The sequence below is a fragment of the Poecilia formosa genome, unplaced genomic scaffold, assembly GCF_000485575.1.
Source record: "Poecilia formosa unplaced genomic scaffold, Poecilia_formosa-5.1.2 Scaffold12, whole genome shotgun sequence".
Lineage (NCBI taxonomy): Eukaryota > Metazoa > Chordata > Actinopteri > Cyprinodontiformes > Poeciliidae > Poecilia > Poecilia formosa.
The window spans coordinates 4,217,607-4,239,847 of NW_006799951.1; the positions used below are offsets into that span (position 1 = coordinate 4,217,607).

At 40.0% G+C, this 22,241-nt stretch overlaps 2 protein-coding genes across 7 annotated transcripts in view; one reads left to right on the forward strand and one right to left on the reverse strand.

Moving 5' to 3' along the window:
* Positions 1-1,645: 1,645 nt before the first annotated feature.
* On the reverse strand, positions 1,646-8,032 carry sparcl2 (SPARC-like 2). 2 transcript variants are annotated; one of them, XM_007545448.2, is made up of 9 exons: positions 7,574-8,032; positions 7,193-7,263; positions 6,593-6,665; positions 5,840-5,951; positions 5,151-5,269; positions 4,904-5,058; positions 3,512-3,624; positions 2,343-2,437; positions 1,646-1,764 (listed from the first exon to the last, which is right to left on the reverse strand). In XM_007545448.2, exons 1-9 carry the CDS (start codon positions 7,815-7,817, stop codon positions 1,700-1,702), a joined length of 1,047 nt encoding a protein of 348 aa, XP_007545510.2. In that variant the 5' UTR covers positions 7,818-8,032; the 3' UTR covers positions 1,646-1,699. The 2 variants fall into 2 exon arrangements, with proteins under 2 accessions (XP_007545510.2, XP_016523515.1); XM_016668029.1 differs by having other exon boundaries at positions 7,193-7,377; positions 7,574-8,025.
* Positions 8,033-8,652: 620 nt separating this feature from the next.
* ccser2a (coiled-coil serine-rich protein 2a) overlaps positions 8,653-22,241 on the forward strand; it is a 60,741-nt gene continuing 47,152 nt past the window's right edge. For 2 of the 5 annotated variants that reach the window (XR_001661329.1, XM_016668024.1), the window contains exons 1-2: positions 8,653-9,230; positions 20,777-22,200. Coding sequence is in view for 4 of the 5 variants with exons in the window: in XM_016668024.1 (XP_016523510.1) it covers positions 20,820-22,200 (1,381 nt within the window). In the remaining variant the exon portion in view is untranslated. The remainder of the gene's footprint in view (positions 9,231-20,776; positions 22,201-22,241) is intronic. The other 3 variants (XM_007545449.2, XM_016668023.1, XM_007545450.2) reach the window with 2 other exon arrangements.

Below are 22,241 nucleotides of genomic sequence, written 5' to 3' on the forward strand. Positions count from 1 at the left end.
CCTGCAGCTGCCTTTCCATTACAAAAGTGTACAAGTCTTTCTTGATATTCTGCTGATGTTGAAAAATGTAGGTGTATTCATATATCAGGCATTAGCGCTCATCGCCAGTAATATAAAAACAAACCATCACCCTCCTGTTGTCTTCTTTGTCTTTTTCTCCTGTAGTAAAATCCCGCTGTTGATCGAATGATGCAAAAAAAAAATGTTTCCATTGCAATTTTGCAAAATACAAAAATGTCAAATTGTCCGAAAAACCCCCCCACCTCATCCTAGCGCAAAAACATTTTACCGAAAAACCTGAGTTTTTTTCAATATTTGCATGTCTCCATTGAGCAAATTTATTTTCGTATTTTCAATTTGCCCAATTCTATGGTCGATGGAATAACTTTTAAAGGGAAGCTGAGTTTAATAAGTTTCAGCGTGGTACTGTGACAGAGTGCTGCCACCTGTGCAATGAGTAAAGTTAAATGTGTTCTCTCGCAGCCTGAAATGATTGGTTTATCGTTCCTGTTCTTCTCATTAAGCTACCACATCAGCATCATCCTGCCTGTGTTTTGCTCCTACGCCACTTTAACCCAGAACACTTTTGAATTTGTGTTCCAAAACAAATTTGATCTCTCCAGTGGTTCACATTACAGTTGAGGAAAAAAAATTACTTTAATCTGATTAAAAAGAAAACATCTTGAGTGTGATCTTAAAGATAAACTGTTTTTTTTAAAAACACATTTCTAGTGAGCAGTTCTTAATCATCATTAGCGTTAAGTCTGGGCTGGAGCTGCATCTCACACTGAGTCCAGAAACCTCTCCTCCTCCTGATGTCTCTTTTTCTTCCCCTCATCCTGCAGGCAGGGCATATTCGAAGGCTAATTAGTCCAGGGAAACCAGTCATACTGAGAAGTCCACTGCAGGCCAGACATTTCCTCCAACAGTTCTGCCTCATGTACCCTTGAAGCTTTCACAAAGTTGCAACAAGAGTTTTTAGTGCACAGTGTTTTATATTTTATGCCATTTTTCTTTCTTCCTTTCTCTCTCTCTCTCTCTCGCATTTTGTCTCCCTCTCAGTTACCGCCACCTCTCTCTCTTTCTCTCTGTTCTCCATCTTTCCTTCATTTCTGATCCATTTTTTATGCATTACTCCATTACTAGCAGTCCCATTTACAGTGCATTACCCCTTCCCATCTTTCACAAACACATTTTCTCTTTCCCTTTTCTTCACGTCTTTCCTCCGTCGGCTTCTGCAGATGCCCCATGACACTTTTCACTACTGCTCTGGTTAACCTCCTTTTATTATCCCTTTGCCTTCTCTGGTCACGTCACTTCGCACTAAGGATTTCTCCTACACATATCTTTGTCTTCGATCTTGCTTCTTGTATCTTTCTGTGAACTCCGCCGCAGCCGTCTTTCCCTCTAATTGGTTATTCAAAGCATGCCGTGTTCGTTTGGTTTCAGTATTACCCATTGTCCTCGACGTTTTACAACACAATTGTAGAAATGTCACCAAAAGTAATTAGCAGTAAACGTAATTGGCAGAGGAGGTCTTGTTCGGGCATTTAGGGCGTCTGTACAATGCAATGAACAGACAGCAAATGAAGTTAGTGTGATGAATTGCCATGTTACAAGCAGTGAGACAGAGAAGTCGACAGTGTTTGCGGATAAACTGTTATTTTTTATTTAATCAGGCTGCTGTACTGATGCAAGTTCAAAGGAGATGCAGGAGTTCTTGTTTGACAGTAGGACACAGCTGGTTAGAGCCCATTTTCATTGCTGTGGACAAGGTACAAAAACAAAAATCACCACTGTGGACAGTGAGAAACAGAAAAAAAATCATCCTTCATTTTTCAGCTAAAAGCTCGTAGAGAAGAATGGTTAAAACTGATCTTATTTATTAAAGATTGCTAAAGGAAGGTATACTATGTTCATTTAGTTTTCACATCTGTTCATGAGAGAAATTAACAAATCTTTTTTTGGGGGGGGTTATTGACTTGTACTTGAATCAAAGTCACTAATTCATCTGCTGAATTAGACGTTCAGTGAATGTTCATTATGAAAGATTTAACTAACTAATCATCTGCTGAATCAATGCAGCCTTCACTTTTCAGATCGTCTCTCATTGTAACCCACACACAACAAGGCTTTACTGAAATTAAATACAAACAGACAACAGATAAGGTAATGGAAATGTATAAGGGTACTAGTAAAAAAATTAATTCAAGAGAGGAAATGGCAAAAGAGTCTAGTGATCAGCACAAATACTTGTTGAAATATGTTATCTATGTCTCTCTTGATTTTTTTTTTTTTTGGTAATAATTATCAAAACTTGGAAAACAAAAGTTGTAACTGACACATGAAACGATAAAACCAGGCCTCGGAACGATCCACCAGGCAGGCTGTCCACTCTTTCACAGTGACTTTCCTGTTCTTGTCGCGATCACAAGACCTGCAAGCACAGCACAATACGGTAACGTGGCACATTCGACCAATTCTGGCAATGCGTATGCACACGACTAGAGATTTGCTGCGTGGAGACAGAATGGGAATGCATTAAAGAGGCATCACCGCAAAGCAGACTGAGATCGGGAAAACACAGCTGTCATTGTCTTTGAGTTCGCCGCACGGCGTTATCTCTGAAGGGTACTCCTTCAATTTGTGTTAATCCGTGAGCGGCAGGGGACACAATGGGTAATAAACATTATCATTGCTGGGAATGGCTTGACATTGACACAGACAGCCCCACTGACACAAAACCTGTCACTGAAGACTGGCAGAGCGAGGTGGCGGTGTGTGTGTGTGTGTGTGTGTGGGGGGGGGCGGCGAGTGGGTGAATGGACAAGTGGATTGTAGAGAAAAATAGCACGAGGTGGCGGTGTGTGTGTGTGTGTGTGTGTGGGGGGGGGCGGCGAGTGGGTGAATGGACAAGTGGATTGTAGAGAAAAATAGCACTTGGAATGATGACAGGAGAGATACAATGAAGGACAGACTGACATAGGAAGGGGATAAACGTATGAGCTAAAAACGAAGCAGACGGTGGGTAAAGAGGAGGGAATGGGGAGAGGAAAAGGTAAAGAAAGAGAAAGTTAACGGAGAAATTGTGTGGTCATATGAGATCAGCGGGGAGGATGAGGAAGGAAGCACTGCCCAGCGTGGAGGATGGATGGATGGCGTGCAGAGAGGGAACAGCATGGTGGGAGGCGCAACTTGATCAGAGTCGGGGGGGGGGGGAAACATTGCCCTGTGATACATTTCAACCTCATCGTAATGGCGATTAGCTGCAAGCTAACATATTGCAAGAGACAGAAGGTTTCCACCATGAACCTCTCTGTGTGACTCGAGGTCACGTCAACATGAGCATATGAGCAAAGTTAAACGGCTGCATGTTGCTTTGTAAAAAAAAAAAAAAAATAGATCAAAACTAGAGATATGTTACAATCGTCTTAAAAATCAAATAGTTATATGTATGAAAAGGAATGTGTTTTATTCGACGCGTTTGTAAATGGGTGCAGATGGGACTAACAGGAAGAACGGTGTAGCGCAGCGCTCCGAAGGCATCTTCTTGTAATGCAGCTTCTTCAGATCCCTCCTGCTCAACTTTCCATCTTTGTTCTTGTCCAGTAAAGTAAAGCTTTCCTAAAAACAAAAGAGAGAGAGAGATGTAGAAGTAAGAAGATTATTGCACTTTGCTGCATTTTAATAATACATTAATATTAATATTGCTCTATTGAAGGTCAGGCTCAGTTTATTAAAAGTAATAATTTATAAAGAGTGAAATTGAATTGTGGTGCACCTCAAGGCTCCATTCTCAGCCTACTGTTGTTTTTTAATTTACATAATGTTTCCTTTTCATGCTGATCATATTTTTAAAAAAAATAAAATAAATTCATTGAAATACTGGTGCCAGGAGAAGAAGTAGAGTCTATCTTCCAATCAGATTTGTGATTAACTCTAACCCAACTAAGAGATAAAGTAGTGGAGACATTTAAAATAGAATTAGGTTACAAAAACAATGTCCCAAACTTTGTACACCTCATGGAGAACTGTTCAACCCATCATTCAAAATGAGAAAAAAATGTAGCACAATTGGATAATTGTACTCCACTCCACACTTTTCAGATTTCATTTACAAGAATCTCTGAAAACCCGGTATCACTTTTCACTCTTTTCTCAAATACACACGACTTTGTGTCGGTCTAGCACATAAAATCCTAATAAAATACACTTTGAGTGATGTGACAAAATTTGGAAAAGAGGCACACATGCTTTCACACTGTATGATTTAAAAAAAATAATTATTAGATATTACCTCTCTAAGCAAGTTAAACGGCAACCTTCATAATATTTGAAAAGCTTCTACTCTTTTACATCACATATCGCTTCCCACATACTGGAAATAATGCACAGGTTTTCATTTAATTTATGTGAGGCTGTGGAGATCAAGGGTTGCTGGAGAGAGGCTGTTAAGTTATCCCTCTTTCATCATCTTATTGAATAATTCAGCGGATATTGACCAAACCCCTAGCATGCATTGTGTTCCTGAGAGCCCCTATCTCAGTTTGTGGGCAACCAGGCCACAAGCAACAGAAGAACTCGCCACTTCCAGTTGGTTGTTAGCATCGATCAGCCACCAGACAAGTGCACAAAGGGCAACACGGTGTCTGTTGGGGGGAAAAAAAACAAACAAAAAAAACTTTGTGTTTGGAGTAGGGTTACACTGGGAGCGAAAGCAATCTCTTAGCTTGTCGTTCTTCCAGTTTTAGTTTCTTAAGTAATTCAATTCGCGGTTGATATTGATTCGCATTGTGTCATCGCTGGCTGATGTTATCGTAGGCGATAAATCAAATGTATTGCTTTACAAAGGTCTCCTACGAGTCGACTGCTTTTTTAGTCACTTTCAACCCCAAACTTTGACCTCTGCCAGCTGCGTCCTCTCGCCGTGGCTGAGACAGGTTTGTGGCAGAGCTGCAGGTGTGTACGACTCCCTCATTCGCCTCAGGAGAAGAAACCAGTCCAGGAGACGATATGGAAACTGGCCCAGCTCTTCCTCGGTGCATTCGCTCTTGAGGACTGGTGAAAGGAAAGGGAATAAGAGAGCTGATCTAGAAAGCTGGAGAGAACTGCGGATACTCCGCGACATACTGAATGTTGTGCGTGTTTACCCAAACAGGGTCCTGAGTGGGCCACTCCAGTGCGGCGCCTCTTCCGACAGGCTTCTTTGTGAAGCAAACACTTGTTCCCGTAGGTCTTTCCAAGAACACTGCACACTGGCGCCCTCTGCCTGATGGAACAAGTCAGCGCCCACACAGATCACAGAGTGTGTGCACTTCAAACATGGTTTACAGAGAGCAGGTGAGTGAAAAAGAATACATGATTTTTTTTTAAAAAAAAAGAAAAATTCAAGCTAAAATCTGGAAAATGTGGCATACATTCGTATTTGGCCACCATTTAATTTAAAATTTCCAATTTTTAATTCGGTACATAAAGCTGTCTTCTGACCATTTATGAGCAAACAAAAAGATACAAAAAAAGAACAAAAGATTCAAAAGAAAGGTAATCCTAGAAAATATTGAATCTAGGACTAAACACAAATGCATCCCATGACTCACTTTTTTTTTGGAAAATACAACCTCCATCTTTTATGTCATATCTTTGCAATACGTTGACACCATAAGGCAGTGCACCAGAAAATTTCAAGAAAATACACAACATTTTTGAATATGTACTGACAAAGGTCAATGTTTGTGAATACTTTTGCAAGTATCTTCACAAGGGAACTTGACCAATGTAAAGTCATTGAAACGATTTGCTCACAAAATAGTAAAAAAAAAGAGTCACGCAGGGTGTTTACCGTGGGCATGACTGCGGACAAACACACTTGGGTGTGAGAATTCCCTTTTCCTGAACTACTTGGCACCAAGATCCAACGGGACTGTGGCATCTGAGCAGCTCACAAAGCTTTTCTGAAATAGTAAACAAGGTATAAATTATTATTTGCGCACCTTTTTTTCATTTTAAACAAGTCAGCTATTTTTTATAAAATACAAGGCAGCTGAGCTTTGAAAGCTGGGATCTTGAGGTGATCCCCTCTTGAGCGAAGACATGAGTAAACTGTTGAGATTGTGTTGAAATGAAAAGAGCCGTCAGGGAAAGAATGAACAGCATGCGCAGCATTATTTCCACGTCTTTTTTCCAAAACACCAAAAACACACCAAAGATACCAACACTTTCCTGAACAGTAGTTTGTGCCGATAATCTGACTGAAAATGACCCAATGGACTGAACAATTTTAAGTAAGCGTAAGTATGAAACTTGGAGATATCCTTTAAACTTTTATCATTACACACACAAAGAAAGGGTATTTGTCTAACCCTAACCTTGACTATAGATATTTTTAATGTCTGCTTGTCATTTTTTTTTCTTTTTAAGTATTTCACTTTTTTTTTTGTCCTCTACATGGGATAAGTAAAGTGGTCATCTTTTCCGATTCTACATGTTTATTACATGAATACCAGGTAGCGGGAAAAATATGCTTGCTTATTCTTAGCCTTAGATGACTTTTTCATGCAGACACATACGGCTTTCCTTTGCTGTTGGATCTTACCTGGGTCCACTCTACCAATGTATGGTGTGAGCCTCTCTTCAGCTTCTCTCTGTCTGCGCAGAGCTCTGCCTCCCTGCGCCAAAATGACACGCATATTCTGAAAGTTATCTGCCAAGCTCAGCACAGAAAGCTAAAGGATCATGGGTGTTCATTTTATTTCAGAGGCGTCAGTGAATTACCATTTTAGTCCAAAATTATAATCTAAGTCACTTACAGGTTTGCAAACATCTAAAAAAAAAAAAATTCAAAACCACAGTGAAAATAATATTCTATCTCCACGAGACGCATTTGAAGACTCTTTGTAGTTTACGCCAGCTCCACATCTGCCCCCCAAAAGTTTCCCAGATTACATGCAGGTGGCCAAGTGCTTGAGCCAGGCTCCCATAACTCGTATATATATATTTTTTTTATTTTAAAACTTATAACCAGGCAATCTGATAGCTGCAGCAACAAATAGATGATCTAAAGAATCTTCTATCTGTAATTGTGTCTGAAATCAAAGGCAGACAGAGGTCACAAAAGCAACACAGCATCTATTTTTAACTATAACGTGTAGCAAAGTGAATCTTTTTGTGGATAATCATACTTAGAAAAACTTACCATGGCTGCGTATGGGTAAATAAGGAGAAAGAAGGCAAGTATCAAGTTCAGCTTCATGACTGAGACATCCACTGCAGTAAAAAGTGGCAAATAAGGAAGTTTGGTGAGGTTAACAGATGATGGTTTCTCCCTTCTTTTGCTGTGATTTGCTTACTATCAATTCAAGCTGATAACACAGGTTGTGCCTGCAGTAGGAAACAAGCAGGCACACTGAGGATCCAGAAGACCACAAAACGTAATTTTAAGGAGTAAGGAGAGCATTGCTTCACACTTAGAGTACTCTTGACTTTTAGTTGTGGAAGTTTTTATATATATATAGTCAAACAGTTGAATTTCTTTCTTATTACACTATTTTGATGATAGAGAAGTGAAGAAACTTACCAGGAATCCCCGTTCCACCTTTCCTTTGCTGCTCTTCTTCTTCACCTTGTCTCCAGATATCTCTCGTCTCTCCTCCTCCTTTCAGGCTGTGTTGAAACTTTTGTCTTTCTTCTGTTTGATCCATCAACATACAGACATTTTCACATCTTTGCTCTATATAATTTTTTTTCTGCTTTGGCGTGTGTTTGCTCCCTTTCCAGAGGGGGGAAGTGAGGAGAACGTTTTTGTGAGAGGTAGATGGCATTTATTGCAGTTGGGACTGGTCCACAGTGTGATTTATGAATACACTTCTTTTTGCTCTATTGTTTTTTCTCTCTTTTTTTACGCTAAGACCTTTAATATATCCCAGACAGACAAAAGCATGAAACATGGCACTAAAAGGAAGGAGTGTGAGAAGAAGGATAATGAGAATCTGAGCTATGACTGGCAAAAAAACAAAACAAAACTACAATACTGCCCTCTTGTGGTTTCATTTATGAATAACAGCTTAACGATAAGCAGGAGAAATCTAAAGTCAACATTTCTGTCAGTAGTTTTACTTTCATTCTGTTCTGTGAGTTATTTTGGCTGCTGGCTTTTAGAACCATAACATAGTGCTCTTAGAATATTTTATAAAATATTTTGGAAACATTCTCTCTGAGTAAAGTTGGCTTGTGGACAGAAAGCTCTGAATATTAAATTGTTGATATATAGTTTTTTGTTTGTCTTTTATTGTAGCAATCTGACAGAATTGACTTTGGAATAAAAATAAAAAAAATAAAAATTATCTATGAAAGAATAAGTACAAAAGTTAAATTAAATTATTGTTTAATTAAAATAAATAAATAAATAAATAAATAAACAAATAAAATTTACCTATAAATTAGAACGAAATCAATCGTGAGGTTGACTTTGCAGCAACAGCAACAAAGTTAAAAATAAAATAAAACAAAACATATCAAGATAAAATGTATGTCCAAAACATGATACGTTTACTGTCACGTTAGGAATGTGGTATTTATTTGGACCTAGAAGCCTGTCATGAAAAAACGTAAAGACAAACTGTGGCCCATTAGCCGCCGTCAACTGTCAGATTAGCATACCCAGGCTGACAGCTCCAAGCTCCGCCCAGCAGAGCGAAGAGGAGGGCGGATGTCGTAATGAGAAACAGCCGCTGCTGCCTGGGGGAGCCCGGCGCTGCTGTACTGTGTCGTGTGGGTAGCTTATCAACAAAACGCTGTGTTATTACGTCTGAGTTTACGATCTTGTTTTTACGACCAACTTCTCCTCCTTTGGTCTACTTACCACCACTGTAAGTCCATTTAGCAGCTGTCAGCTGCCAACTAGCGGATCGTAAACATATAGCCGCGTCGTGTTTTTAAAACAATTTGAGGGAAATGTTTGATTAAAAAAAACCCCCACACAAACTACTTTACAAGAGTAAGCGTTATAACCAGACCTTCTTTACGACTTCAATGTGCTTGGGTTGATTTGATTGATGGTGACTGCTTGAACTTCTGCTGGCGAGTAACTTCATCACTGCATCCCAGCACGTTTTAAGCGAAGTCAGAGATTAACTTCCGCTGCAGATTTTTCTTTACCACATGCTGTTGACGGGAAAACAACCGGGCTGCTTACTCGCAGTTGGATGGGGAGCCATGCTGGAGGAATAATTAAGGTAAGTCGCCAAGCACACTGTAAATCTGATCTGTACCGGTCAAAGATTTAATTATGTTTTGGTTGTGTTAGCTCGATACCGAGTTCATCACTGTGTTCATCCTCCTGGTTGTCCAATGAGGCTGATGGGTTTTCTCTTGCATCGTCACCCCCTACAGTCATAGCATTAAGTCATTGTTCCATGAATGAGGTCGGCCAAGCCTTTAGAAGCATGAGAAATAATTTTTATTTCTGCAAATCTCAAACAGGAGGGATGTTAAAAGCTTAGTCTGTTAAGGAAACTTCTATTCACATTTGTATACTGATAAATTACACGAAGTTAGACTGCTAATTAGAGTTTAATGGCAGTTGTTTTTTTAGGGCTATCGGAGTAAATGGGGGTGAATGCACCTGCTCAGATTAATATTTGAACAAAAATCTAAAATTATGCTCTCCCTTGTGTTAGCCTTTGCTTTTTTCAGGGCTTTGTACATACTGCCTGGGCATATGTCACAGGACTCCAGGGCGAGTGATGATGACTCACGCAGTCATAAAGTTTCAGCAGACAGACGTTAAATTTTAGCCAGGGTTTTTAATACCATATGATCGTATTTTTACGCCACAGCTGAAGTTGTTGTCAGTCAAGCCTGTTGCCATATAGCGTCTGAGCGTGCATGTGCGGTCCATTTAAAGCGGCAGCATGTACAGACCAGACGGTGCAAAGCGCCCACTGGCTTTCAGTACAGTCTAACTAAGTGAGATGGACACCTGTGGTTTCTCCCGGATTAGGGCAGCTGCACATGCTCCTACATGCGAACCCGTGTGTGTTTTCCACAGGCACCTGTCGGCAAAAGCCGTGGTGCACCACCTTGGGCCGAGCGTGTGTTTATGGGCTAATTGCACCAGCAGCAGCTGAGCGTCCACAATGACTTAAAAAGACCACCCAAATTCAGAATGCGCGTAACTTTTCTCTACTGCGTGTTTTCCCCCTCACAGTCCTCATGTCTGCTATGTGGACCACGTGTGAAATCACACACGTCTCATTACTCTGTGCATTGCAGTCATTCCAAGACAGCATGGTGCCCAGGAGGGGCTCCCCTCAGGCTGATGGGAGGTTTAAATGTGCTTTCATCAGGGGCCTTTTTGGCAGCAGGGAGACATGTGAAGTCATTTGCTTTGACAGCGCCAGAAGTTCAACAGAGACTTAGACTCACCACATAGCAAGGTGGAGGTCAAGCAGCATCCCAGACAATTGGCTACATGCAAACATCCGTTTAAAAATTATTTTTTACTTGCTCCATGTATGTCCATGGCTCTCTAATCTTAATTGGTGTTTAGATAGCACAATCTTGACAAATGGCACATTTGATAGCACAGAGGACATCCCTCTTTGCATGTTCGGTCATTTTGTTACCTTTCATCTGCTGCGGTGTTGTCGACTTGAACCACTTGACTTTGACTTTTCTTTTATCCTCCTTGCCCTACCGGCTGCTGCATGTGGCCCATCATTAGAGCTATACTTAGCCACGCTTATCAGCAATGTCTTTCACTCGGTAAGCCCACAGATGTTTAAAGCCTTGGAATAGCTCCCTACACTCGGAGTGAAACACAGACACAAGGTCTGAAAGTGACAGACATTTGAAACAAGTGTATTCTGTAAAGATTAGGAAATTCCCTTCTAATAATAAAAAAAAAATTCCACGTAACAGATGGCCAATGTTTTACACTGAAACTGTTTGACAAAGTGAAGCGAGGGCTTAGGTTTTATATTTACAGTCATCTCCGAAGAGTAAATGTTTGTAGGTAATACATGGTTTTAGAATAAAACATGTTCTGTAGGTTAAGTCAATGTAAATGTGTGTCATTCTGTTACATACTTATGAGCTTTATTATTATGTCCAACATTGCCTCATCTTGCCGTTCTCTTAGCATCAAGCATGATAAGCTCTCTTTCGTTTCTTTAGCTTGGAGGGGAACCCTTAGAGGTTTGTATCTTTAAGTCTTATCGTGTAATCCTTGAAAGCTTTGCGTCATGTGATATGGTCTTTACATCCACCAGGTCACAAACTGAACAAGAACAAAAGACTGTGGGTTCTGTTACGAGACAGAAAGATTGCTGAAAGACTGTTGTGCTTGTTCATCTGAACCCTGCCGAGTCATTCCAAGTCAAAATAGGGGATTTGCTTTAATGCGAAGCATCAGACGGAAATATCAGTGTTATGAACCGACATGTTACTGGGTGACTCTAGTTCCTGCCATAAACTACTGCTCTCATTTCACATAATGTCTTAGCGCTGAGAATTTATCCCTTTATTCCCACTAGTATTTGTAGAATGCGTGTGTTGATTAGAATATATTTGAACAATTTATGACCATGCCACCGTAGTTTTGAAGGTATCGCTTGGCTGTGATTTTAAAGGACACAAAGTGCAGCAACATTTCTTAATATTCCTGTTGTCAAGGGCAAAAACAAAAGTTCCTCTCAAATCTTTTCAGCCACGAGCGTCTGCGTCATTTTGATATTCAAATAATGAGTTTGCATGTAAAATGAACTACAACTTCAACTTTCAGTGGTGCCTAATTGATTTTAATGTTTTGTTTGAATTGTTCTTTAAACAACAAATAGAAGGTACATCAAAAATGCTACACTTTTTGATACCATCCGATCCACTTCAATGATCTCTGACAGTAGTTTTGATGCTAAAATAACTAAATAAAAACGTATTAGTAGGATGGGTCTTGATATCGCGCTCGCTCTCATTCAGCCAAAAACCGTTGGCATCCAAAGAAAAATAGCTGCAGCTGTGAAACGTGTTTGGTATGAAATATCATCCGTAGATTCAGTGGAAAACAAGGAGCCACAGGAAAATGGAACCAAAAGGAAGTTGGCCTAATTGTATTGTATTCTATTTACTCACACAGGATATGTCTGCTGGGGATCTCACACAAAGCACCACTCAGACTGTTATTTTTATTGACTTTGCTAAATCTGGTTTTATTGGAAACACTGCGTCTTGTAAATATGGGAAAAAGGATAAGGTAGAATAATAATAAAAAAACACACTCCAAGCAAGAGAGCGGTCATTTTTATTCTTTTTGACAGATTCTGGCATTTTGCATCCTGAGGTAATGACACAGTCATAGGTTAAGATATAAAATTAAGCGCTTTTAAAACATTGGAGTTATGAGTTATAAATCAAATGCCTACAAAAACTTTCGCATAGTGACTAAACAACTGCAAAAGCAGATTGTCATTCAAAGTGCTATGAAAAATTACTACCGATTACTACTTGATGTAAAACCAAGGTCCACCTTAAAAAAATCTGAATATTGTCTAAAAGTTCAATATTTCTTGCCAGTCATCCCAGAAACTCATAAACATAGTGAAATATTCCAATCCATTGCCTTTTTTGCAATTTTCATGATTATGGCTAGCAGATAACAAAACCACCAAATTAAGTGTCTCAGAAAAATAGAATGCCGTGAAAAAGATAATTATTGGAAACTCATTATGTGACACCCTAATCAGCTAATTAACTCGAAACACCTGCAAAGGTTTCCTGCCACTGTGGGTCAGTAGGCAGGAAGACTACTGACGTGTCATTGATCATCTCCACAAGGAGGTCACAAAAGGTCAGCGCTGGAGAAGCAGGCTTTTCAGAGTTCTGCATCCAAGCATATCAGAGAATTGAGAAAAAAGAAGTGTGGCACGAAAAGATGAGATAAGATAAAGATAAGAAAGCACCATCATGTCTAAATTCAAAATGGAGTTGGTAAATCACTCTCTGTACTTATGAGAACATTGATTTAAATGGTTAGGATTTAGGAAGGGAAACATATTAAGTACATGAAACTGTTCCTGAGAACCTTACACAATTTCTGATGGAACATAAAGCTGCTCTCAGTCTCAGGCTTCAGACAAAAAGCTCTATGTTAAGCTCAATAAAATACTGTTTCATTACAGAAAAGAATCCCTTTGATCGTTTAAATCGCATATCTTCCATTTTCTTTTCATTTCTGAGTCCCGCGCATTTTCCGCGTACCAGGAAGATCTTGATGTTTCACCCCTGAACTTGACTCTGTTTGTCATTTAATAACGGGTCACGATTGGCATAGGGTGCACGGTAAAGTGTCTCTTTCGCACCTAAATGCGAGGAGCTGAAGTATTGGTGACGCTGGGAGTCTCGTGATGATGCCGTTGGGGGAGACTTGACATCTGAGCTTCTAATTAGATTTGCAGAAGGTCTGCCAAGACTTTCAGTTCTCATCATCCTACACCTCGGGAAGAGCTCAGGGGAGGACTTTTAATGGATGAGTCGGGGCCGATTCTGAAAACTTCTGAACTGCAGTGTGACTCATACCTGTGACCAGGTATAGCTGGGGCTTGACATTTCAAGGCAAGAGTCATACCACGTACACACAAAAACAACAACTTTGCAGTGCCACTGTAGCTATGCAGATTCAAAACGGCTGGTCTCGACTGAGTCATTTAGCTAAAGCGTTAAATGAAACTCTCAAGTCAAATATAATATCTGTCACTCTAAATCCTTTTTTTTTTTTTTTACCTTTATTTTTGTGATGGATATAGAAAGTGTTGCTTCAGACTGCTTGCTGTGATTTATGAAGGTAACTGACATCACAGACACAACCGAAGACCTTGAAAAGCTGGCACCGCTCAAACGACTTCACTGCCTTGGCAGAAAATAGTTGACTGAGCGAAACCACTAAGCTGTCAACCGTGAAATGATGAGAGGGGGCGAATTAAATTTACGCTGAATCTCTGCGAGAAGCACGATAAATAGTCTTTTTTTTTATGCTCAGCTGAGTGCTCGGCAGGACCCGTCTCCTTTATTATCCCCTTTAGTGGTCTTGTGATATCGCACACAAAAACAAAAAAAATGCTGTGAATGTTGCCATTTGTTTGGAGTGAAGTACTTCTTCTCGGCTTTCTGAAATTTCAGTCCGCAAATGATCAGTTTCGCGATCCCGAATGATCTTGACGAATGTTTGCTCCGAGACGTTTCCGTCTTGTTGCATGCTAGGTAGGTGCTCCTCAAAGGCACCCTCATCAAATATTAATGCGCTCATGAAAGCTCGGCGCTCTCCGCCCACTCACTCACTCACCCCTCCGTCACGAGCTTCACAGCTGACGTTACGTTTGTACACATGTGGGGATTGAGGCTGGCAGCAGGCAGCTCAGCATCTGAAGCCTCTTCCTTTTTCCTGTGCTCTACTTTTTCAGCTCGGTGCAACATTAGTTTCTAGTTTAGATGCAGAGTGATTAGCTTCCTGTTCGATTTTGTCACAAAAAAATGATTGGACAAGTCATCAGAAGTCCACTGACTCAAGGTAATATCTCCAAACTACCATTTCTGTGATATGTTTTGGGTATTTAGAAAAGTGAGATGGTGTTTTTTTTTTGTTTTTTTTTTCCACAAGGTGTTGTTTTACTCTTTGCACAGCTCCATGATAATAAAACCCTGTAATGTATCCCTGACGGAGCAGGTTGCCACACCTTAGCACTTTCTCTCCTCCTCTCTGCTCATTGTGTCCACTGTGGGCTCTCTGTCATTTGATCTACCACTCTCTGAATACAGCATTACAGAAGCATTTATGCTGTCTCGTTGGGTTTGCATCAGGGTGGCTCCATTCAACTCTGCTTTACTTAGTGAACATTTGTCCAGCATCTTCCCTGTCTCATTCTATTAGCCTGCTCTAATGGCACCCTGGTAATCTCCTCCAGGAGAGAGCCATGCCTCACCACTGCCCTGCCCAGACTGGCCTAGTTTTTGCCTTGCTGCCTCATTTGGCTTCCTGAGAGCAGGAGGTTGCATTTCAGTTTGGTTTGGTTTCGATATGAAGTCATTTATGTCGTGTTGTATTTGCTATAAATTGTCCCCCGTGTCAGATTAGAGTCTTTGGACCAAAAAAGGCACTTGATTTACCTGCTTTTATCTTTAAGGTCCTTCTACTGTGGCTTGCTAACAGACTCGGTACATTACTTTTTTGGAGAAACTAAATTGACAGTCATACATGTTCTTAATGCAAGAAGGTTTTAACCTTTGGTCTTTTCTGTTGTTCTCCACTTACCTTTGTATTTTACTCACCCCATCACGCTATTTTCTATTACCGTAGCTCCCTAGGAGATGAAATCACTCACCTATTTCAATTTCTTTGGGTTATTCATTTTCAAGCTTTGTTTATAGTGTTTTTAGGAAGTAATTCTGTGAGTGTGACTGTAAGCAGAAAACTGCTTTACACAGGAAATGACCACTTCAAAGCTGCCAAAATGGGGGGAGGAGGGAGGGAATTCCCACTGTTAAGGCTCTCAATGAGATTAAGGAATTGTTCAGATTTCTTTTCTTAAACAGTAATCTGTATAGGTTTAAAATGTGGTGTTGCTTTTTGCTGCTTTCGACAACTTTGTTTTAACTGTAGCTCAAATTAAAACTTCAAGCCACAAAAATAAAAATCTTATTTCAGTTTCACTGTCCATTTAACTAAAATTGAAATTGGCTCTTTTCTTGACAGGAAACATCTTATATTCAAAATAGAGGTCTTTTCTGGAAAGTGGAGGACATTTACTTAATGCTTCCACTAACATATATTTGCTGTGGCAAAACAATTAAGTGTGTGATTGTGCTTTTCTGTTTTCTTTTGCATTTGCGGGTACTGTGTTGCTCCTAAGCGACGGCTTAAACTCAAATGTAGTTTGGATTACTTCACTTTTATAGTTGGATATACTCTTGTCTATAACCAGTCAAATTATGAAATTTGAAATAATAAAAAAAATATATATATATATATAAATTCCACCATTGATCATGAAAAAGTATTTGTCCCCTTTGCAGATATCTGTTGTTTTATCTTCTTTGTCACCCATTGTTTTGCAGGCAACGCAAATCTGAGTGACAAATACAAAATGATGCTCAAGTTGTGAAGCAGTGAAACGTCCCCAGATAATTGCAGCTCCCCCACTATGTTTGACTGCCATTGCTCAGTGACTCCCTGCAGTTTGCTGGAGTCACAGAGGCTCGGAAGTGGCTTAGTAACTATTTTCACACTGATGGATGTCAGAGGCTTTGTTTTTCCATTTGTTCTCAATTTTTTTATTTTATTTTATTTTTTTAGCTGACAGCATGCTGTGTTGCTTTTCACAGTGTTTTAAGTGACTTTGCGTTGTTCAACAGGTTCTATATAAGCGATTCCTTGTTTCTGTAGGTCTGGCAGTAATCAGGCCTGTGTCTGGCCATTGAAATTGCTAAAAAAAAAAAAAAAAAAATCTATATAAGCGATTCCTTGTTTCTGTAGGTCTGGCAGTAATCAGGCCTGTGTCTGGCCATTGAAATTGCTAAAAAAAAAAAAAAAAAAGTGGTTAATTACAGCTTAATGACTTACCAAGAAAAAGGATAATTCTTTTTTTTCTTTTATAGGCCAGGTTGTTTTGAATTGCTTTGTTATCTTTGCCTGACGGTAAAATGTGTTTGTTGATCTGAAACAATAAAGAATCTGATCAAAATCAAAAACTGAAGATCTGCGAGAAGGAAATACTTTTTCACATCACTTCAAGTTTAGTTCAAATTCTTCAGCTTCTCCAAGTTTGACCTTCTGCAGTAATTTTAAGACGTGCTTATACAGGCCTCAGATTGATTGCAATGTTCTTCTAACTTGTGACCTGCTGCGTAGACGAAAGTTCAAGAGATTGAGTCACTGCATTTATGGCCAATAAGCGATATGCTTTAAAAATAAGATGCTAATTGGTTTTTGCTGCTAAATACTTATAATCCTGTTCTACTGTCAGTTTTTACCCCGACAATATAGAAATCTTGATTTGGATTTCGATTAGCAGACACTAAAATAAACATACACATGGTTTTATTCACACAACAACCAGCTTAATGATTTTAACCATAGCATTTGATTGTTCTGCAGCGTGCTGCTTGTTTTTTTGTTTTTTTTAATGAAGATAAAATGGCAACATCTGCTAACACCTGACAAGTAAGATGTGGAGGACACGCTCCAGAAAAGTCATTAATATAGATTTTTTACAGTTTGAATAATACCAATAATAATAATAATAAAATACAAGAGAGATGCTTGTGCACATGCCGCTCATCTGAAGCTTCACAGGGAGCCGGGAGTCACATGTAGAGATGAATTGACTATCTGGGGGGAGAAACGGCAAGAATAGGGATTTGCTGTGTCTTGTGAAGCACCTTCATTCATGCGTAGCTCCAGTGACCCAATAAATCATGGCCCTCAGGCTTTTGTATCTCATCTGCATCCATCCTGGGCGTCCACGGTGTGTGAGAATGTGCAGATCAATTGTGAAAGCGCTCCCTAAAGGGAAGTACGCCACTGTGCTGTTGCAGGTCTTGGTTTCTCTGCTCCTTTTGCCGGGTATCTTCCCTGCCAGCTGTCTGCCGAGTAGAAAAATGAAGTGAGGCCAAAATCCTTACTGTCAGACGAAAATAAAATAAAGTTGCTTTCCTGGTATTGCAGTGAGTAAGAAGAGATGTCATCTCACCTTACGGTTCATTTCACAAACTGTGCTTGCTGCTGAGGTGCTGAGCTTCAGGTCTTACAGGAGACCTCTCTGAGGGAAACGACTGTCCAGAGTCTTGTCTCTCTGCTTCTCACTGGCACTCTACTTTAAAATATCTTTTTGTCCATACCTTCTTTTTTTCCCCCTCTTTTCACTGAGTTGATGGTGCATGCCTTTTTAGTTTTCCTTGAAGGAGAAGCTCTGTTCAAAGAATATAAAAAGTACAAGTTTCGTGTTGCCGTTGATCTTACCCACATCACTGGCAAATTTTTTCAGGATGTTATTTTCCATTTTTATGGTTTTCTGCATGGAATTACATTTTTTTTTTAATTTCTGATATGAAAAGGAACTGTATCTCATAAGGTTTTTCCCTACCATCCCTGCATCAGTTCCAGCTCATCTATGTGAACCACCATCTATACAGAATAAACTGACCCAGATCTTAGCTGTAATGTGCTTTACTTTTGAAATGTATTACAGAGATAGTCTTTGCTGTTGCTTTTCTAATTTGATGTTGTAAACACGGGTGTTATGCAGGGAAAGTAGTTGGTCTTAGTAAAGCTCTTGGATGTTTTCATTCAGGGGGAGGGACAGAAGGGCAGAGAGCTTTGTTGAGAGTATGAGGGTTTGACAGATGGCCTGCTCTGTTTACTCCTTTATGTTTCAGTCAGTTATGATCTTGTTTATTCGGTTGCCCATGGACACAGATGACATATTTGTATCACTTTTGGAATCGGGCATATCTTATCAAAGCACATAAAAATAAGGGAATAAAGGTGAAGTTGTAACTTAGGAGTAGTCTGAAACAGTTTGGAGTTGTTTTTTTTTCAGAACCATTGGATACTGAAAGAAGCCAACTTGCTTTGTTAAAATTCAGTTTTATAAACATTATTGTTAATACTCTGCCTTTGGAAATTTGAAGAGTATTGTTTTTTTTTAGTATGAAATTCTTATGGTACTTTAACTTCAGATGAAAATACCATAGTTTCATAGTGTTGAAATATTTACACAAACCTTTGAAGCTGCTTTAATTTTTATAACGGGAACACAACGATCACTCCCATCTTTTCTAAAACGTTCTATCTGGTTGACTCTTATCTATATCAATTTGTTTGCTTTGATGCAGGGACTTGAGCAAAAAATATAGAATGAAAATGGCAGTAGCTGAAGTGGTTATTGCACAGAATAATATCCAGAACTGCACATAGGCTAGACGACTGCTTTTCTGTTCTAGGTCAGTGATTATCACTTAAGTAAAACTACATTGTGACTCAGAACGAAGCTCCTGTGTGAATATTTGAAAAAAAGGTTCAAGTATAAACTACAAGCACTAAACAAAAGCACCAGCACTATAATATTTACTTCAGTATTATTATTATTTTTGTGGGCGGAAGTAGCGACGACCCTGATAAGTGAGTGTTTACCGCAGCAATGTGTGCAACACTGCTCTGCCGCTCTGGATCTGAATGAAACTTGAAAGGTTCTGGGGCCACTGATGGTTATGAAAGGCCCCCAATCTTCCCATTAAACGCAGACCTAGTCACTAACCTCTTGTCACAGGCGAAGAGGCTTTAGTAACCCAGACTATCCATGTTGACCTGATTTGGTTTGTGTAACTGTGTGTTTTTGTGTTTATACCCCATGAGTGTGTGCATGAAACAGATTAGGACGGTGGGTGAGTGGGTCTCTCTGACTGCCGACACGTGTGTCTCTCAGTGAAGATGTAGGGCACTGGGAGTTATCTTTTTTTTCTTTTTTTTCCCCAGAGTGAGAGACCCACATTGCTCTGCACATCCATCCCCCATCGTTTTAAAAATCTGATTGAGTCATTTTTTCAGCAACTTAAGTTTTTTTTCCCCAAGAGATTTACTCCGAAAGGATTAACTGCTTGCCTCTGTGTGGACATCCACCAACAATGGGTTATTTTTCTGGTGTAGGCAAACAGCTCTTAGTGCACAGTTTACAGTCGCTGCTTTGCCCAGTCATGCAGATGGTTTACTTTCTGCTAACCAAAGCAGCCATCTGGAGATGAGCAACTTTTTTTAATTCACAATATTCCAGGACTGGCCAGATGGATGGAACATGCAGGTGCACAGTGAACACATGTACACTTGTCACATGGTTGACTGGAAATGAACGAGTCTAAATGAGTTTGAGGAAACAGCCTTGTGTTTTCCATTGGTTGGCTTCACATAATGCAGATCCTCCATTTGCTATTCACCGCATACTGGCCGTCGTCCCAGCATCCCCTTGTCTCTCAGGGACGCTGTATCTGTTTCCCCCAATTTGTTACTTAGCCAGGTCTTATAGCTGCAAAACCTGGGCCCAACTACAGGTTGCATCAGTCTGAAATAATAAAATTCATGATAATAATAATAATAATATTAATATTAATAATAATCATCATCATCATCCTAATGAAAAGGAAAACTAATTCATTTCTATTCCTTTCCTGCATTAACTGGAGTACCAAGTCATTTGTCAACTCGGCAGTAATCAGATGAGACACTTTTTTTTTGCCCATCTGCTTTGATGTTGATTTGTATTCATAATGCTGTTTATGGTGACAATAGATTTACTTATTTATCGACAGAAGAGACAAGAGAAAAGTAAAAGATTAATAGAATTTTTTTGTTTGTTTTTTCATGTTTTTTTGTTGTTGAAGATAATGAAATGAGAACGGATTCAAATCTAAAAACAATCTGCTCATATATTCAAAATGTATTTTTCTTTACCAGTTATGATATTCCAATGCATATTTTGTTATTTACATGTTCAGTGTTTTTTGGGCTGTAATGTTCTCTTCCATTGTAAAAATAGCTAAAAATGTGACCAACACTGAATCTGATGATGAAATGCCCTCAGCGTCTGGCTGTCAATATCTGATTGGACAATAAAGAGAGTTTCTGTACTGATACTGATGTTGGGTTGAAATGGTTTGATTTCTTCTAGAAGAAAAAAACACACTATGAAACTGCTCATCAGTATGCTGTTACTCAATTATTTTTCTGCTCTCTTCACAGGTATGCATATTCATAAATTCTTAAGTGCCTTCTTCAAGATCTAATGGAAGAAAAATCGTTAACTGGGCCTGCCATGGTGTCCAGATTGCCAAAGTTTGGTGGGCGCTCCACAGGCGGTGGGAATAGTCCTGTGTGCAATGGTTCCACACAGTCACCTACATCTGTGCAGGATGGCAAGACCAATTCTCATGGAACACGCTCAAATGGTCTGATCCGGCCCGCTCCACCGTACATGAAATGGAAGAAAGACGATGGTATGAACTCTACTAGCCCCAGCAGACTTATGATTCCATGGGATGGAAATGAAGAGAAGGCACACCACCATGTGCCCTCATTACCTGAGGTGAAAAGTAGCTCTCAATCAACACCTAAGATGCGTAGGTCAGGTACTTTGATGGTGGCTACCTCCAGCCCAAAAACTGTTCCCAAGCAACTGACAAAGATAAACCCCAAAGTGACAAAAGTTGGTCAAAGCCAACTGAATGGGCTTTCTAAAGTAACCTATAGTACTTCTGGCATTCCTGCTCGAACTGGGTCGGAGTCGCGCCTTGTGCGGCCTATGTTGGGCACCAGCTCCCCAAGAAGCAATTTTCAGGATAGCCTATCACAATCCAGAGAGAACCGAAAGATTTTGACGTTGGACCACATGGTGCGTTCAAACAGCTTCACTCACTTCAAGCAGATTCCCTCCCCCAACTGTGAGCCGATGACACGATCCTTCTCCTTTAATCGGGCTGTGGAGTTAGCCAAACCCCTGGCCAACACTCAACTTCGGCCTCCTCGCAGCAGTTTCCTCAAGCCACCACGGATCAGCAACGGAAGACTGTGTTTAGGACTAACCAGTAACCTTGGAGATTCAGGTTTTCAGTACAGCAAAAGCCTTCCAACTGACTCCTCGTTGCCCAACCCATCTTATCCTGCCTTGCCCACCACACCGCAAGGTTTGAGGAAACCTCAGCTTCCTAATTCTGCTCTGACAAAGTCACTGACAAACAGTGTGGGATCTTCAGGTTACAGATCGGGTTCAACCACACTGACATCTCCGTTTCCAGATCAGCCCAAAGAGGGTGTTAGATCTTCTGTCTTATCTGACTCTGGTGGACTTCTGAGGATATCTAAAGGATTTGAGCCAACCGATGAAGATGGGAAAGCAGATTCATCCAGTTACAGTGGTGGAAGCTCTGGAGTTGAAAATGGCACTCATGACCAGAGCTCTGTCCAGATGGCTACCGAGACCCTGGAGGACATGTCCTTATCTTCTGCCTCATCGCTGGAAAGAGGTGACACCAGTGAAGAGATTCTAGATGATTGTGACTCTGCAGGAGATGTTTTTAGTGATGGAGACATTCCTACCAGCACTAATCAAACCGTCTTGCAGAGGTCTTCCAATGACAACACAGGCTGGGAGCCTGTAGATCTGACAGGTACAATGCAAACCAAGAAAATGATTTTGTTTTCTTTTTAT

Bases quoted from the DNA above. Each gene is read 5' to 3' on its own strand.
- sparcl2 (XM_007545448.2), bottom strand. From the start codon at position 7,817: ATGCCATCTACCTCTCACAAAAACGTTCTCCTCACTTCCCCCCTCTGG. The intron at 6,666-7,192 runs GTAAGTTTTTCT...ATTTTGGCGCAG, and splicing joins TTTACCCATACGCAGCCATG to GGAGGCAGAGCTCTGCGCAG. The intron at 5,952-6,592 runs GTAAGATCCAAC...TTACTATTTCAG, and splicing joins CATTGGTAGAGTGGACCCAG to AAAAGCTTTGTGAGCTGCTC.